The 18,336-nt window shown below is 43.5% G+C and overlaps 1 protein-coding gene across 1 annotated transcript in view; it reads left to right on the top strand.

Moving 5' to 3' along the window:
- The window catches only part of PLD1 (phospholipase D1), a 186,185-nt gene that overhangs the window by 159,547 nt on the left and 8,302 nt on the right, over window positions 1–18,336 (top strand). Inside the window, exon 25 of the mRNA XM_030216519.1 lies at window positions 17,848–18,001. Within this exon, the coding sequence (XP_030072379.1) occupies window positions 17,848–18,001 (154 nt within the window). The remainder of the gene's footprint in view (window positions 1–17,847; window positions 18,002–18,336) is intronic.

Raw genomic sequence — 18,336 nt, 5'->3', positions numbered from 1 at the left:
TTTTTTTTTCATTTAAGCTATGTCCCCAGAATTCAACCAGGGGGATCTTATTATCTGCACTAAGTTCAATATTTATACATCCTTTGTACTCAAACATCTTCAAAGCTGAGACAAGCTCAAAAGAGGGATGTTCTTAAGCAGGGGCGTATCTGCTATGGGGCCACGGGAGCCAGGGCCCCTGTAGATTTGGCCCTGGACCCCCCTACCAACGACCTTCGCAACCCCCCCTCCCGCCGCCAACCTGCCGTCGCCGTCCTTTGCTGGCGGGGGACCCCCAACCCCCACCAGCCAAAGTCGTCTTCCTTCGTTCATTTGGGTTTCTTCTTTCTGAGTCTGACTCTGACATCCTGCACGTACACAACGTGCAGGACGTCAGACTCACAGAAGCAGAACGAAGTCTTGAGGGCTTCGTTCTGTTTCTGTGAGTCTGACAAGGGGGTCGAGAGGGTCAGCGGGCGGGCCACAGTTGTTGGAGGTGGTTCTGGTGGCGGGGGGGAGGGTGGCGGCAATGGCGGCGCCGGGGGGGGGGGGGGCTAAAATGTGCCCCTTACCTCGGCTCTGGACCCCCTTACCGGTGAAGTCTAGATACGCTCCTGTTTAAGGCACTGGATATTGGGTATTTACCAAATTTACATATAGGAGGGCTCGATAATTAAATGCACTTATTCAGATATCAGCTCCCCGGATAAGTGCCATTGCCCAGGGCTGTCCGTCAACGTTCAGTACAGTGCTGCTGAAAATCATTACAGACCTCCCCAGTGCTATCCGGTTGGTGCAGTTAGCGGTGATATTCAGTCTGCTAACCAAAGTTTGGACAGTAATAAAAGTTTTCTGTTTTTCTGGTTAGCAGTGCCAGTCACTTCTGAATCCAGATGTGCAGCGCCAGCCACTGTCTGGATACTGGCGCTGAATATTCATATTTCTTTTGGACCACCATTTTAAAAAACGCCAACTGTGGCAGCTGAACGCCAGCCCAATAGAAGTGTCATCTTCAGCTAGCTAGTAATAGGTATTTATTGTGTGTTTTGGTGGTGCGAGCACTTTAAGCTGGGTACATTTTTAGGTTAATTCAAAATGCTGTGCTACCAGTCTGCTACCACACCACGAGACACAGTCCTTCCATCCCAGCCCCCTAGCTCAGCACCCACAAGAAAATAAAATGACACTGGGGCCGATGCACAAAGCTTACTGTGCTAGGAATGTCCAATTTTGATTGGTTCTAATCAGTTCGGCGTGCATGTTATTTAGCGAGTAATGCACAAAGGGCTTCTGCGTCCATCTTACCAGGGGCGTAGCCAGACCTCGCCGGGAGGGGGAGCCAGAGCCCGAGGTGGGGGGCACTGTTTAGCTGTCTCCCCCCGCTGCCGACCCCCCCCCTCGCCACTTTGGACCCGCCCACCACCGCCGTCATCATAGCAACCCAACGCCAACCCTGCCGCCGCATCAGGTGCCTTGTTTGCTGGCAGGGGTCCCCAATCCCCGCCAGCCGAAGAGTCTTCTTCAGCGCCTGTGTGGACTGCGACGTCTTCGTTGTGTGATTTGATCATCTGTTTCTGACGCCGTACGTCCTGCATGGGGCTACATGCACGGTGCAGGACGTAAGGCATCAGAAACAGATGATCAAGTCACACAGTGAAGGCGCCGCAATCCAGAGGCGCTGAAGAAGACTCTTCGGCTGGCGGGGTTTGGGGACCCCCACCAGCAAACAAGGTACCTGATGCGGCGGCGGGGCGGCGACGGTGGCGGGGGAGGGTTGGCGGCGGGAGGGGGGTTCGAGAGGGTCGTCATGGGGGGGTCAGGGCCAAATCTACGGGGGCCCAGGCCCCCCTGGCCCCACATAGCTACACCAGTGCATCTTACCGATCACGGTAGCAGGCAACAATAATCCTGTGCAAGTGTATTACAACAAGCTGAGCATTCCGAGTGATGCACAGAAAGGAGCGCCTACCTTTAATGTGCAGAATTTTCCATGAGGTCTGGAGCTGTCTTTGTGTGAGGATGGCTTCCGGGTGAAGCACTCTGCTTGCATTTTTGAATAGCAAAACTTGTCCGAGAGCAAATAACAGCTTAGAGGGGCAGAGAAACAAGCTGGGGGGGTAGAGTTGCTGTAATGCTGGGTGCACCTTCCTCCTGGAGCTTAGTTGCCTTCCCTCAGGCTGCTCTCCCCCCCACTGATATTTCACTTGGGAATCTCCTCCTAGATGAAAGTTTCCCCGGCTGACATCATAGGGACTTTCCCCCAGCCAATTGGCTGTCTGCTTCTCTGACCCCTCCCAGCTGACATCATTGGAGCAGACAGCCAATCGGCTGGGAGAAAGCCCCTATGATGTCATCACACAAAATTCAAAAACTTCAGAGTTAGTACTTAGCTCAAAAAACTTGACAGGTCGTCTCTCCTGAAGTCATTACTCCCGCATCAACCGGTCCCCCAGACTTCAGGATTGAATTTTGTTCCGTGTTGAATTCAGGCATTAGCGAATTTCAGCAATGTGTGTCGCTGTTTGATGCTATGCACATAGACAGTTTGATTTAATTTACACATTAATTCTTTAAACACTGGGAAGGTTTTTTAAGCCAGTGATGAAGAACAGATCATTGTGATTGTCTTTAGCTCTATAGATTGATTGATCTGGAGCTCTTTGAGGCGTTTTCCTTCCTTTAATGTACACTCCTGTCATTTATACATATTTTTGAAATTACGGTGGGTCATTTTTTGATTTTTGGTTTTGATTTTTTTATTGGACTCCACATCCTTTTGAATTAATTTTTAGCGACTTTTTTTTAAAATGGCCATGTGCTAATGGGACATTAGCGTGTGGTCATTAATGAAAAAAACAAAATAGAAAATCGGGGGGGGGGGGGGAGGGATTTACAGTTGCAGTAAAAATGGCCTTAGTACGCAGGAATGCCCTGCATAGGGGTGCACTAAGGCCATTTCTTACTGCAGCTTAATAGAAAGGACCCCTAAATCAATTATCATCATTATTGGATTCCAAAGGCAAGGGTAAAACGAAACACGTCCACATGATGCAGCAGAACAACGCAAGGGGTGGAGGTGACCTTCCTGTTCTAGGAAGCGTGTCATTAAAATGTTTATCACCAAGTACAGAGTTCACAAAATCCAATATATGTTATGTGGGTGGATCCGTACACAGTTCACAAAATCCATTACATATTATCTATGTAGGTGGACCCAACACGGCCGTGTTTCAGCCTTCAAGCCTTCATCAGGAGTCCTGATACATAAAACTCAGGGTATGGCCCTGAAATAGAGCACAGTGATCATGTGACTGCCAAAAAGTTGAAATGCCTCTGCTGGAGGGAAGGAGTTCTGTAGACTTGGATGGGAGGGCTGAGCGGATTGTGCGCCTGTGAAGCGGGAGTGAAGTTGTAGGGGATTTTTATTTATTTATTTATTTATTGCATTTGTACCCCACATTTTCCCACCTCTTTGCAGGCCCAATGTGGCTCACATTACATTATGAATAGTGGATGCCAGCATTCATCTCCCTTCCACCAGTTACAAAAGTGCTTATTCATTTCTTAGTGTCAAAGATAAGTTACACACAGTGTCCAAGTGAAACTGGGAGTTGGTCTGAAACTTCATTCTCATTGCCAGCCCCGCTCTGTTGCTGCAGCCATTTGCCTGATACGAGCTACTAAGCTTCAGAAAACCATCAAAAACGGAGGAGGATTTTTGTCTGAGGTCCCATTAGCTGGCAAGAGATGTCATGTGAGCTTAAAAAATTGGATTTCTCTCCTGTTATCTCTAAGGCAGACATGCCTCTAACCATTCTGAAATGGTTCCAGGAGGATCTATTTAGCTCTAGGCCAAAGAAAGGGGGGGTGGAGAGAAATGTGCATTTCCAGCTGTTTAAATAAACCTTGGAGGATGGAAAGTAACCTGCCAACACTGAATCTGATTTTCAGTGCGAACAAAAAGAGAACTGAGAAATGAAGCAATTCAATATCGAGATCAGCAACACCGACTGATAGTCCCAATCAGTATTAAAAAATGGGTATATTTCTCATTTGTTTTGTGTTTTATAGAGGCTCTTTGCAGCCTAATTGATTCATGATATAATTTTTATCTAAAATTGTGTTCTTTCACCGTGTTTCCTCTTGCTCCTTTTCGACTGCCAGTGATGGTTCAAAACCAGGGCCAGGTTCTAGTGCCATGAGCCAAGGATTCCCCCCTCCCCCCCTCCCAATTTACATGACCCCAGCATTCCGCATTATCCCACCCCCAAATCACACAGCCTAACCAATGCAGTGACAATCTGCACTGCAGCATCTTCAGACCGAGCCACCCACGAAATGAGCCCAGGAATTCCTCTGCATGGCTGACACCCCCCCCCCCCCCACACACACACACACAGCACCAGGGCCAAGGCCAGAGCAATACTTTGCCCAACACAACATTGACAGTTACAGAGTTTGTGGATGTGGTCGGAGAATGGGGGGGGGGGGGGGGGTTGCCTCTCAAACCAAAAAGATGTTCCACTGCCCCTGCCCAAAGTAATATCCACAGCAGCCACACATTTCATGGATGGGTTGCTCCAAAGAAGATTTGATACTGACATTTCCAGGGAAAAGTTTGATGATATTGGTTCACTTTTCTGCTGCTATTGATAGATAATGTTACATACACTATGGACAGTCAGCCTGGTGAGGATTTATTTATTGCATTTGTATCCCACATTTTCCCACCTCTTTGCAGGCTCAGTGTGGCTTACAATACATCATGGATAGTGGAAATAAGAAGAGAATAAACATTTGGTATTACAGAAGGATTTTGGGTTGCATGGTAATGGAATACATGATAGTAATATAGCAGACGGCATTATTACACATTTCTGGATATATGTGGGGAATTTCACATGTGTTGATCTTTGTGGTATATCTTGTCAAAGAGATGGGTCTTCATTAGTTTGCGGAAGTTGGTCAGTTCATAGATCGCTTTTAGGTTGCGTAGCAGCGCATTCCAGAATTGCGTGCTCATATAGGAAAAGGTTGATGCGTGCATTAATTTGTATTTTAGACCTTTGCAATTGGGGACATGAAGATTAAGGAATGTGTGAGATGATTTTTTAGCATTCCTGGGTGGTAGGTCTATCAGGTCTGACATGTAGGCTGGGGCATCGCCATAGATGATTTTGTGAACTAGGGTACATACTTTGAACGTGATGCGTTCTTTGAGTGGGAGCCAGTGTAGTTTCTCTCGTAGGGGTTTTGCACTTTTGTATTTTGATTTTCCGAATATGAGTCTGGCTGCCTTGTTCTGGGCTGTTTGGAGTTTTTTGAGTATTTGCTCTTTGCAGCCAGCGTAGAGTGAGTTGCAGTAGTCTAGATGACTGAGTACTAATGATTGTACCAGATTACAGAAGACGGTCCTTGGGAAGAATGGTCTTACTCTTTTTAATTTCCACATTGACTGGAACATCTTTTTGGTTGTGTTTTTCGCGCCAGGACACCAACCGGGCACCCTAGGGGGCACTGCAGTGGACTTCAAAAATTGGTCCCAGGTGCATAGCTCCCTTACCTTGGGTGCTGAGCCCCCCAAATCCCCCCCAAATTCACTACCCACAACTGTACAACACTATCATAGCCCTAAGGGGTGAAGGGGGCACCTACATATGGGTACAGTAGGTTTGGGGGGGGGGTGGAGGGCTCCCATTTACTACCACAAGTGTAACAGGTAGGGGGGATAGGCCTGGGTCCACCTGCCTGAAGTGCGCTGCACCCACTAAAAACTGCTCCAGGGACCTGCATACTGCTGTCATGGAGCTGGGTATGACATTTCAGGCTAGCATAGAGGCTGGCAAAAAAAATGATTTTTTTTTGTGGGGGGGGGAGGGGGTTGGTGACCACTGAGGGAGTAAGGGGAGGTCATCCCCGATTCCCTCCGGTGGTCATCTGCTTAGTTGGGGCACTTTTTTGAGGCTTGGTCCTAAAAATAAATGGACCAAGTGAAGCCGGCAAAGTGCTCGTCAGAGGCGGCCTTCTTTTTTCCATTATCGGCTGAAGCTGGCCATCTCATAACCATGCCCCCATCCCGCCTTCCCACCTTCCATACCCTGCGGAAACACCCCCTTTAAGTTTGGCTGGCTCTGTGACGGAAAGCAGTTGGAGCTGGCGAATATTGGTTTTTGATTATACTGATTTTGCTGGCTTCAGGAAATGGCTGGTCATCTCCGGATTTGTGTCAGAAGATTGCTGGCCTTCTCATTTGAAAATAAGCTGGATAACAACTACATTCAAAGCGGTTTACATATATTCAGGTACTTATTTTGTACCAGGAGCAATGGAGGGTTAAGTGACTTGCCCAGAGTCACAAGGAGCTGCAGTGGGAATCGAACTCAGTTCCCCAGAATCAGAGTCCTCTGCACTAACCACTAGGCTACTCCTCCACTCATTCCACCAATAAGAGCCAACCTCATCAGTGATGTCATAATGGCTTGATTGCCCTGTACTTGGCTCACTTCTGATATTGTGATGTCATAAGGGAAATGGGACTTGATATACTGCCTTTCTACTACTACTATTTAACATTTCTAGATATACTGCCTTTCTGAGGTTTTTGCAACTACATTCAAGGCGGTTTACATATATTCAGGTACTTATTTTGTACCTGGGGCAATGGAGGGTTAAGTGACTTGCCCAGAGTCACAAGGAGCTGCAGTGGGAATCGAACTCAGTTCCCCAGGATCAAAGTCCACTGCACTAACCACTAGGCTACTCCACTCCACTCCCCCTCATGCTTCTTCCCCTCTAGGAGGCTATGATGGATTTTTTTCAATGCCCAAATGCGCCTTGGTGGTCTCACCCAAGCTCCCAGCAACCCAGTTCTGGCTGTGCAGATAAACCAAGATAAGAACTTTGCTTTCTTGGAGGTGAGTAGCAAGAATTTTTTTTTCATTCACTTGGTCACTGCACAGAGTGGCAGAGGGAAAATAAGCCTAAACTCATGTAAAATGAGTTTATCTTGTTGGGCAGACTGGATGGACCGTACAGGTCTTTATCTTCCGTCATTCATTTACTATGTTACTCTGTATTTGTTTCATCACCAGAGGTGGCTAACACCTCACGGTACTATGTAAGCCACATTGAGCCTGCAAATAGGTGGGAAAATGTGGGGTACAAATGCATAAATAAAAAGAGGGGTGACTAGCAGGAAAAAGGAGGTGATAGTGCCCTTGAATAAGTCTCTGGTGAGGTCCCATTTAGAGTACTGTGTGCAGTTCTGGAGACCGCACCTACGAAAAGATATAAACAGGATGGAGCAGGTCCAGAGGGCGGCTGCAAAATTAGTAAGTGGTCTGGAAAACAAAAAATATAGGGACGGGCTTAGGAACCTCAACACGTATATGCAGGGAGATGATATGATAGAGACGTTGAAGTATCTCAAGGGCATTAATGTACAGGAAGTGAGCCTTTTTCAACTGAAGGAAAACTCTGGAACGAGGGGGCATACGATGAAGTTAAGAGGGCATAGGCTTAGGAGTAACCTAAGAAAGTATTATTTCACGGAAAGGGTGGTGGAAGCGTGGAATGGACTCCCGGTGGAGGTTGTGGAGTCCAGGACTGTGACAGAATTTTAAAAGTAGTACAAAAAACAGAAGAAACCAGTCTTCGCAAAAAAACACCAAAAAAAGCAAAACAGCGAAGATGACTAACAAAAACAAAAATAATCCAAAATTAAAAACAAAAAAAGATCAAATTTGTACAAATACATAAAAGAATTAAAAAATGAAAAAGACGAGACGCTGCTCTGATGCTTTTTGCCTCACTTTGTTACAAGGATCATTTAGCGCTACAGTTTTAAAAAGAGACACACATATTTTCTTTATAATTGGATAGAATTAAAAATCAACACACGGTGAGAAGATTCCTGACGCAGGCCGAAACACAGCTGTGTCGAGTCCCTTTCTCCCTGCTATCCTTTAGTTAATAAAGTGTTTTAATTTTTTTATAAACAAGTGTCGTCTTTTTCATTTTTTAATTCTTTTATGTATTTGTATTTTTAAATACAAATTTGATCTTTTTTTTGTTTTTAATTTTGGATTATTTTTGTTTTTGTTAGTCATTGTCACAGAATTTTAAAAGGCATGGGATAAGCACGTGGGAAAAGGAAGAGTTAGGAGTTACAGAGGATGGGCCATTTGGCCTTTATCTGCCGTCATGTTTCTATAGATCAGAAACTAAATAAATACCCCTATCAGGATTCCCTTGCATTCACTGACGTGTACTGAAAATTTGATGAGGATAGAAGAGTGAACACAAAATTGATTTGGGGAGGGTAATACAGATACACACACGGTAAAGCACATTAGCTTTTCTCCCTTTGTACTGTACTCTAAAATTGGCCTGCTCGGTGATTGCCACCTTATCTCTGGTCTTCATGTTGCACAATCCTCTGTTTCCTTTCTGTATCTTGGTCTAAGGTAAGTGAATAGTTTGTGTAGAATTTTGTAATTCCTCTGAACTTCCCAAGGGCAGAGAGAGGCTTCTTACACACTGGTACAGTGTTTGTTGTATCAATCAATACTACATTTTTCCCATTCCAATCCACCACCTCCTGCCTTAAGCGCAGAAACACCCCCAAGAAATCCAATTTTGGACAGTCTAGAATGTTTACAGCTGACGCGGTGAACACGGTGACACCGAGACAGGCAGAAAGCCCAAAGTTGATAAGCTTCTCCCTAGAAATATTTCAGCAGCTGCCATTTCCAAAGGTAAAAACAAAGTCTGATTTACTGAGAGAGCCCACTGGCTTCAGGAATGAAATACCTAGGATCAGTTTCCAGATAAGGCTGGCAGGAGCTGACATTGCTGTCGAGGTGTCATGCAGAGCCTGCAGGAATAGGCTGTTGCCAAGAATTTCTCTTTGTGGTTTTATTTTTTCAAAAAATCAGATTCTAAATACATATATCAAAGGAACTGCTGTTTCAGGCAAAGGACTGTGGTATTTATATAGGTGATGGTGTAATGGGGGTTCTGTCAGGTGAATGACACAGACAAAACGTTTCATGGGGAGAGCTCCGAGTTCAACCACTTAGGTTCAAATATAGCGTGATCGCGCCTTAAACTGAACACTTTGGAAGATACCTTTTTGATGATTGCAGCAGAATTTGGCTATTAGAGTATAGAAAATATGGTACAAAGTTTATATTAAAAGTTTAACGCCTGTGTTTACTAAGGTGCACTATAGGCAAGTTAGCGTGGTTAACGTGCGTTAAATGCCAACGTGCCCATAGAAATATATAGGCGTGTTAGCGTTTAACGCACCTTAATTTTAAAGGTGCGTTAAAAACGCTAACGCACCTTAGTAAACATGCCCCTTAGTGTAAAAAAACCCTTAATATTAAGAGCAAAAGATTTTATTGTAGGCAGAAAAAACAAAATGTTTATGTTGCCGAAAAGACCTCAGAAGCCTTTCCCTTGCCAACTTGTCATTAGGCTTATCTACTTCGATCATAGGTCAAAAGCCTCCATTTGTTTTGACTTTTTTTTTCTATTTTATTTATGCTTTTTTTCCTCTTTTTATTCTCCTAAAATGATTTTTGTGACAAGACTTATCTTAAAACCTGACAGAGGCCTGCCGTTTCACTCTCAGGCTTCATCAGGAGTATATCTTCATATCTCTCTATAAATTACAAAAAAATAGGAATTTTTGATGGTACAACTGCTTGTGTCTGACTTGGACTCTAAGCAGGGGAAGCAATTTAAAATGATTTAGGAACCATTTTGGTCCATGCTGACGTCGCTGGCATATAGTACAGTTTTGAACACTTAATACTCCTTGCGTTGCAGGAGCCACGATGTTATTTTCTGGACCTGGGAGGTGGGAGAGGAGGGTGAGGGACGGAGAGGGGTTGGGTGGGCCAGATGTTGGAAGTGTGTATTTTGCTTGATTATTTTGTTTTGTGCTCAATAAAAATGAGTTTAATCATAAATTACAAAAAATAGTTTTGATATTCTCATTCACAATCTTCAGCGTCTCAAAACACATCATAAGAACACTTCCAACATCTGGAGGAAAGGAGAAACAGGGGTGATATGATACAGGTATTAATCCGCAAACGAACCTTTTCCGGAGATGGGAAGGTGGTAGAACGAGAGGACATGAAATGAGATTGAAGGGGGGCAGACTCAAGAAAAATGTCAGGAAGTATTTTTTCACAGAGAGAGTAGTGGATGTTTGGAATGCCCTCCTGCGGGAGGTGGTGGAAATGAAAACGGTAACGGAATTCAAACATGTGTGGGATAAGCATAAAGGAATCCTGTGCCAAAGGAATGGATCCTCAGGAGCTTAGTCAAGATCGGGAGGCGGGGCTGGTGGTTGGGAGGCGGGGATAGTGCTGGGCAGACTTATACAGTCTGTGCCAGAGCCGGTGGTGGGCAGCGGGACTGGTGGTTGGGAGGCGGGGATAGTGCTGGACAGACTTGTACGGTCTGTGCCAGAGCCGGTGGTTGGGAGGCGGGGATAGTGCTGGGCAGACTTATACGGTCTGTGCCAGAGCCGGTGGTGGGAAGCGGGACTGGTGGTTGGTGTTGGATTATTTGTAGTAAATAATTAGCAGATTTTAGTACACACAGCTTCAGCTTTAGAAATGTTAATTTCTTTCTTCATCTCTCTCTCATTCACCCCTGAATAATTCACTGCTGAGTCACTTTAAAGTTGAAGTAACAAAACATCTGTTTACTCACAGTTTGTAGTTAGATTATAATCAGACAGGCTTATATATACATATTACTATACATTTGTATTATCAGCTCCTTCCATGTGCTTAGATGGTAATGGATGCTCACACCACCATAGATCCTCTCAGGTTAGGAGAGATCATGAGCTCCATGTGCTCCATGTGCTGCATGTGCTGCATCTAACCCCCACAGGAAGTTGCATAGCTGTGTGACCTCTCTAAGTAATTCACATCAGAGGTCACAGAGTAATCACAGAGAAATAATAGGTGACAGGCAATGCATGCAAAATACAATACATTCCAACAAACCCCTTCTCATGCATAACTGTCATGCAATTATTTATTCATACAAAGTCCAAGCTTTATACGCAAATTCACAAAATGTTCTCTGGGTAACGGTTTGGTCATGATGTCAGCTGTCATCTCACTGGTGTGACAATAGTGTAGACTGATGACCCCTTCTTTCACCAACTCTCGCACGTTGTGGTATTTCGTTGCGATGTGCTTGGTACGTGACTGAACCTTGTCATTCTGTGACAGTCGGATGCAGCTCTGATTATCTTCCATTATCTGGATTGGTCTCTTTTCAGCTATTCCGAAATCCAGCAAAAGTTTTTCAATCCACATCAGTTCTCTGCACGCTTCCGATACAGCCACGTATTCAGCTTCTGTAGAAGACAGACTCACAATACTTTGTTTATGACTGCCCCATGAAATTTGTACATTTCCATACATAAACACATATCCACTTGTGGATTTATAATCAGAATGATCCCCTGCCCAATCTGAATCACAGTAACATATTAGTTTTGGATTACTATTGGCTGAAATCTTTAATTTACAATCAATGGTACCCTTTAAATACCTTACCATCCTTTTAACTGCAGTCCAATCTGATTTGGTAGGTGAGCTGACCCTTCTGCTCAAAATTCCTACTGCATTTGCTATATCAGCCCTGTATGTGGTAGTTAGATATAAAAGCTTACCTATGGCTGATCTATATTGGATGTTATCTGGTAAAGGTTCTCTTACTGTTTCATCCTTCAGAAAATCAGTGATCATGGGAGTGCTTACAACTTGGGCATCTTGCATACCTAAACTTTCAATAAGCTCATTTATTTTCTGCTTCTGGCTTAGAAGATAAGAACCATCATTTTGTTTCTCAATTTCTATACCAAGATAGTATGACACATTTCCAAGTTCTTTTATCTCAACATTGAGGTTTAAACACTTTACAATGTCCTTGTACTCTTGCTCACTTTTGCTTGCAATGAGCAGATCATCAACAAAAGCTAAAATGTATGCATATTGTCCATTTGTGCACCTAGTGTACAAGCATTTATCTGCTTCACCTTGCTTAAATCCTAAATTTGTCAATATTTCATGCAATTTATCATTCCAACATTTTGCACTTTGCTTTAATCCATAAAGACCTTTGTTTAATTTACACACTAGCTGTCTTTGTTTTGTATTTATGAAACCTGTTGGCTGTTCCATGTACAAGTCTTCAGTTATATCTCCGTGAAGAAACGCTGTTTTCACATCAATGTGGTTGACTTGCATGCCTTTTGAGACTGCAATGCTCAGAAGTGTTCTTATTGTCGTGTGTTTCACTACAGGTGCAAACACTTCATCAAAATCTTCTCCATATTTTTGAAGATATCCCTTTGCCACTAATCTGGCTTTATACCTTTCCACTTTTCCTTGTGCATTCCTTTTTAACTTGAATACCCATTTGCATCCTATAGCTTTCTTGCCAGGAGGTAATTTTGTAAGAATCCAAGTATTATTTTTATCCAATGCATCAATTTCTTCTTGTGCAGCTTTATGCCATTCAGCAGCTTCTTCTGCTGGCATTTTCTCAATCTCATCCCATGTTAAGGGCTCTTGAGCTTCTGCTGACTTTGTTAGGTAAGACAGTCTTGGGGGTGGAACACCTTTGTTTTCCCTGGATGAGCGTCTGACAACAGGTTGGTCTGACCTTTCCGCATCCTCTAAATCTGAGAGTCCTTCTCCAATTGATTCCCCTTCTCCAACTGTACTGTCTTCTTCAATGATCCTTTCTGTGTCTGCTTCCTCTGCCTGTTCCTCGTTAGATACAGGTGAGTTGCTTTCAGACATCTGCCTTGGTATGGCATTTATATACACTGGCATGTCTATTATGGTTCTAGTTTCATATTCTGGATGATAAGGCTCATCTGGGATAATCCAGCCTTTATCAACCCTTTTGTTTTCATCAAAATATGTAACATGTCTTATGCCAACAATGCCAGTTTTCAGATTCAAAATTCTATATCCTTTGTGTCCTGGAGTATAGCCAACTAAAATGCCCCTTTCTGTTGTGGAATCCAGCTTATGCCTTCTTTGCTTTGGTACATGAGCATATGCTGTACTTCCAAATGTTCTTATGTGTGACAGGTTTGGCTTCCTACCATGCCATGTCTCATGTGGTGTGCGCTCAGCGCCTTTAGTTGGCATTCTGTTTTGTAGGTACACTGCTGTGAGAATGGCTTCCCCCCATAGTCTTTTAGGGAGATTGCTATCTGACAGCATACATCTGGTCATTTCCACAATTGACCTAAATTTTCTCTCTGCAACAGAATTTTGCTCTGGTGTATAAGCTACTGTTGTGATATGTTGAATGCCTTCTTGTTCTAGAAATGTGCGCATGCTTTGTGAAGTGAACTCACCACCATTGTCGGTCTGAAGAACCTTTGGTTTTCTTTCAAATTTATTGCTCACCATGGCTACGTATTTCTTCAGCATGTCTGTGACTTGACTTTTCTCTTTCAGCAAATAGGCCACACAATATCTAGAGAAATCATCCAAGAATATTAGCACAAATCTGTTATTTCCCAATGATGGGATATTAAACGGTCCACATAAGTCACTGTGTATTAAGTCCAGCACTTTATTACTCCTATTTCCTGTGTATGCAGGAAATGAGGGTCTTACACCTTTTTGAGTAACACAGTCTATGCATTTCTCCATTTTACCAGCATTTGCACTTATCTGAATGCCGGTGGCCAGTTGCTTACTGTAAAGATCCTGGATCACCTTAGAATCACGATGTCCCAGGCGGCTGTGCCAGATTTCCAGACTACATTTACCATCATTCTTCCTTACTTGCGCCATATGTGAGGCTTCACCTGAAATGTTCAGCTTATAAACATCATTATGCATAAAAGCTTCAGCATACACTTCATCATTTTTAGAGATTGTGCACTTACTGTTTTCAAAATGAATCACAAATCCCTTCTTATCTAATGTAGATACACTAAGCATATTGCAAACTGCTTGGGGAATATACAAAACATCACTTACAGGAATTTCTTTAACTTCATTAGACACTTTGCATTTTAAGAATCCAATACCTTTTGCTTGGATCTTAGCAGTCCCTGCGTTTGCAGTTTTAAGAATACCTTCCTCTGGACACATTTCCTGAAAGAAATTCTTACAATTGGTTAAATGGCATGTGCTCCCTGAATCCAAAATCCAAGTACTTTCATTTGAATTATTATTTACCATAGTCAAAGATTTTTCTGCCATTAGAAAACCCTTGTGTTTATCTTTGTCCTTCATACATTTCCTGGTTTGAAAATTCTTTAGTTCCATTGGCTTAGGTGAGCTAGAGGGAGTGTTTTGTGTTTCCTTACACCATTTAGATACATGTCCCTCCTTTCCACATGAGTAGCAAATCAGCTTGCCCTTGGGTGGAGTTTTCCCATAGCTCCGCCTTCCTCTGTTCTTTGCCAAGAAATTTGTTTCATTTCTCTCTGACTTGCTTTGAGAACACATCTCCTCAGAATCATTTATTATGCATTCCTGCCTTAGTTTTGATGTTGTCTGTTCAAAAGATTGCCCTTCAATGGCCTCATTTACAGACCTAAAAACATCAAACTTCTTTGATAGTGAGGTAAAAAGAAATGCTCTTTTCAATGCATCACACATGGGAATTCCAGAAAGTTCTAGCTTTTGAAATGAAGACATAAGATGCATAATGTGATCATTACATTTACTTTTATCCCTTAATTTGGTTTCATTCAACTCTGCCAGCCAAATTGGTTGCTGCTTTGCATATGTAGTTGCATACATAGTTCTCAGTTTATATAAAATGTCCTTTGGTGTATCTTTTCCCTCCACTAATATGGCTTGTTTCTCTGAGAGAGCTTCCAAAAGCATGCACTTCACATAATAGTTTGCATTGTCCCATTCAGCCATATTTTCAGCTGTTCTGTCTTGGTCTAAGCATATATGTAATCCTTTTGCTCGAAGGAGACATATGAATCTTAGTTCCCACTGCCGATAATTAAACTCAGTTAATTTAGGCACCTTGAGAGAATAGAAAAATGGTGAATTTCTTCCCTCAGCCATTTTCTTAGCCTTCTGTCTGCTGTGTGGGGGGAGAGAGAGACAGACTGAATCTTTCCTTTAAAACTTAAGAGAAAAATGTGGCCTTTTTTACTGCCTGGTAATATTTCTCTTCTTTTTCAATTCCTGAGCCCTGGGCCCGTAACCCTTTTGTTGGATTATTTGTAGTAAATAATTAGCAGATTTTAGTACACACAGCTTCAGCTTTAGAAATGTTAATTTCTTTCTTCATCTCTCTCTCATTCACCCCTGAATAATTCACTGCTGAGTCACTTTAAAGTTGAAGTAACAAAACATCTGTTTACTCACAGTTTGTAGTTAGATTATAATCAGACAGGCTTATATATACATATTACTATACATTTGTATTATCAGCTCCTTCCATGTGCTTAGATGGTAATGGATGCTCACACCACCATAGATCCTCTCAGGTTAGGAGAGATCATGAGCTCCATGTGCTCCATGTGCTGCATGTGCTGCATCTAACCCCCACAGGAAGTTGCATAGCTGTGTGACCTCTCTAAGTAATTCACATCAGAGGTCACAGAGTAATCACAGAGAAATAATAGGTGACAGGCAATGCATGCAAAATACAATACATTCCAACAGATGGGAGGCAGGGATAGTGCTGGACAGACTTGTACGGTCTGTGCCAGAGCCGGTGGTTGGGAGGCAGGGCTGGTGGTTGGGAGGTGAGGATAGTGCTGGGCAGACTTATACGGTCTGTGCCCTGAAGAGCACAGGTACAAATCAAAGTAGGGTATACACAAAAAGCAGCAAATATGAGTTATCTTGTTGGGCAGACTGGATGGACCGTACAGGTCTTTTTCTGCCGTCATCTACTATAATGGGACCAATTTACTAATAGCACTTTGAAAATGATGTGTGATAAAGACCATTTGGCTAATCCAGTCTTCCCATCTGTAGCATCTACTATCCCTTCTTCTCTCTTAAAGATCCTACATACTTGTACCACACTTTCATGAATTCAGACAGTCCTTATCTCCACCAGGAGGCTGTTCCATATTTCCAGTACCCTTTCCATGAAAAGCTTTTCCATAGGTTACTCTCAGTCTGTCGTCTTTCACATTCATCCTACACCCTCTCATTCCAGTTCCTCCTTTCAGTTGAAAGAGACCTGCCTCCTGTGCACTTATGCCATGGAGGTATTTAAATGTCTCTTTCATGTCTCCCTTTTGGTGACTTTCTTCCAAAGTATACATACTGAGATTAATTTTTTCCCCTTATACCTTATGTCAAAGACCACTGTATTTTAGAAGCCCACTGTATTTTAGAAGCCACCCTCTCTGCATATCCTGTTCAGAAGGATCCTCAGAAGCTTAGCCGAGATTGGGTGGCAGAGCCGGTGGTGGGAGGTGGGGCTGCTGGTTGTGAGGCGGGGCTAGTGCTGGGCAGACCTGTACGGTCTGCGCCCTGAAAATGGCGGATGCAAATCAAGGTAAGGTATACACAAAAAGTAGCACATATGAGTTTATCTTGTTGGGCAGACTGGATGGACCATGCAGGTTGTCATCTACTATGTTACTGTGTTAACAACGTAGCATATTTTAGTAAATCCAGTCTCTTTCAGTCTCCACTTGCCACCTCCTCCAGGCCTCTGTGTGGGAATTCCCACCCTACTAAATTCTACTGGCTATAAATGCTACCTTTCATCAGCCTTACTGTCACATCTGAGCAAGATGACCCATGTCTCCAAAGTCCATGCACTGCAACCATCCTTTTGTTTTCCTTGGTCCACATTGAGCAAACATTCCAACACTTTCTGTTTGCTGGGTTGACTGGGATGTTTCAGAAGCAGTGTTCACGGCCCCTGGGGGGGTGGAGTCATGGTCATCTGGCAAGCATAATATCTAGATGTTGGTTTTGGTGTCCATGGTGACAAGTTTCCAGATAGAATCCTGATACTTCTTCTTTGCTGAGGACCATAGCTGCGTTGGTAGGTCGAATATCTTTCCGTTTCCTCTTCATTTTCTTTTTTCCTTCTTTTCTATTTTTGATTGTAGTTTTTTTCATTTTTTTTTCCCATTTTAGTCTGTACGCTGTTTTGATTTCAGTTCTGAAAGGTGGTATAACAAGAACCTAATAAACATTGACATAACATAGAGGAGAAAACCCCAGGACAGTTAGATATTACAGAGCAAGACACCAGTCTTGATTTCTCTTGAGCTGGATGCCCAGAGGAACAGGAGAAAATGGTTGGGTTAAAAAAAAAAAAGTTCCTTTGCTACTTTACCTTTTGACTTTTTAAGTATTTACTAATCAGTTCTGCACAACAATATTTACCTGTTAAAAATATCGAGCCCCTTTTACCACGCTGTGGTAAAAGGGGGGCCCATGGTGGCATCGGGTTTGCCACATGCCGAGGCCTCCTTTTACTGCAGCGGATAAAAGGCGCTTTAAAAAAAAAAAAAAGGAAACGGCCGTTTGGTAAGTTAACCACTTGCTGCAAGGCTGTTTCCCGGGGGAGCCCTTACCGCCATCTATTTAGGACGCAGTAAAGGCTCCCGTACTAACCTGGCGATAACCAGGCAGTGCATGGTGCTTCCCGATTACTGCTGAGTAAGCCCCTGGTGCTAACCCCCCCCCCCCCCCCCACCCTCAAAAAAAAATTCAACACACCAGCAATGGCGTACCACCAGGCTCCTGTGATAGCCCGGCAGCAGTACCGGATCCCCATGCGGAGAGCCCACAGTGGACTTACCACGCTTTAGTGAAAGGGTCCCCTAATGTTTGCCATTTAATTTCTTCGTAGGTTCTGCTAACATCAATGATCGGAGCATGATGGGAAAGCGCGATAGTGAAGTGGCGGTCATTGTGCAAGACACAGAAATGGTTCCGTCCATGATGAATGGAGAGGAATACACAGCTGGAAAATTTGCGCAAGCGTTGCGACTCCAGTGTTTCAGGTATTATTTCTGGCTAAACACTTCTGTATGGTATGTGTGGTGTGCTATTCTAGCAGCCAGAAGGAGATGCTTTGGGAAATTCATTCTCCAAATGCCAGTTAGTAAGGAAAAAGCCTTCCAGTTTCTGGGGCAGAGTTAGGTTCCCCACACGTGTTTATGAGATGTCTGAAGGGATATCTCTGATCAGATCTCTTCTTTTGTCACTCTTTGAGGGGCCCTTTTATTAAGCCTCATAAGCACTTAGGCATGCCCAATGCGTGCCATTTTGGAGTTACCGCCCAGTTACCACGTGGCTCTTGTGGTAATTTCGTTTTTTGCGTGCGCCCGATACGCGC

This window comes from Microcaecilia unicolor, chromosome 10, assembly GCF_901765095.1.
Source record: "Microcaecilia unicolor chromosome 10, aMicUni1.1, whole genome shotgun sequence".
Taxonomy (NCBI): domain Eukaryota; kingdom Metazoa; phylum Chordata; class Amphibia; order Gymnophiona; family Siphonopidae; genus Microcaecilia; species Microcaecilia unicolor.
Note: the sequence above shows the minus strand (reverse complement) of the source record. Positions and strands in the feature narration are given on the sequence as shown.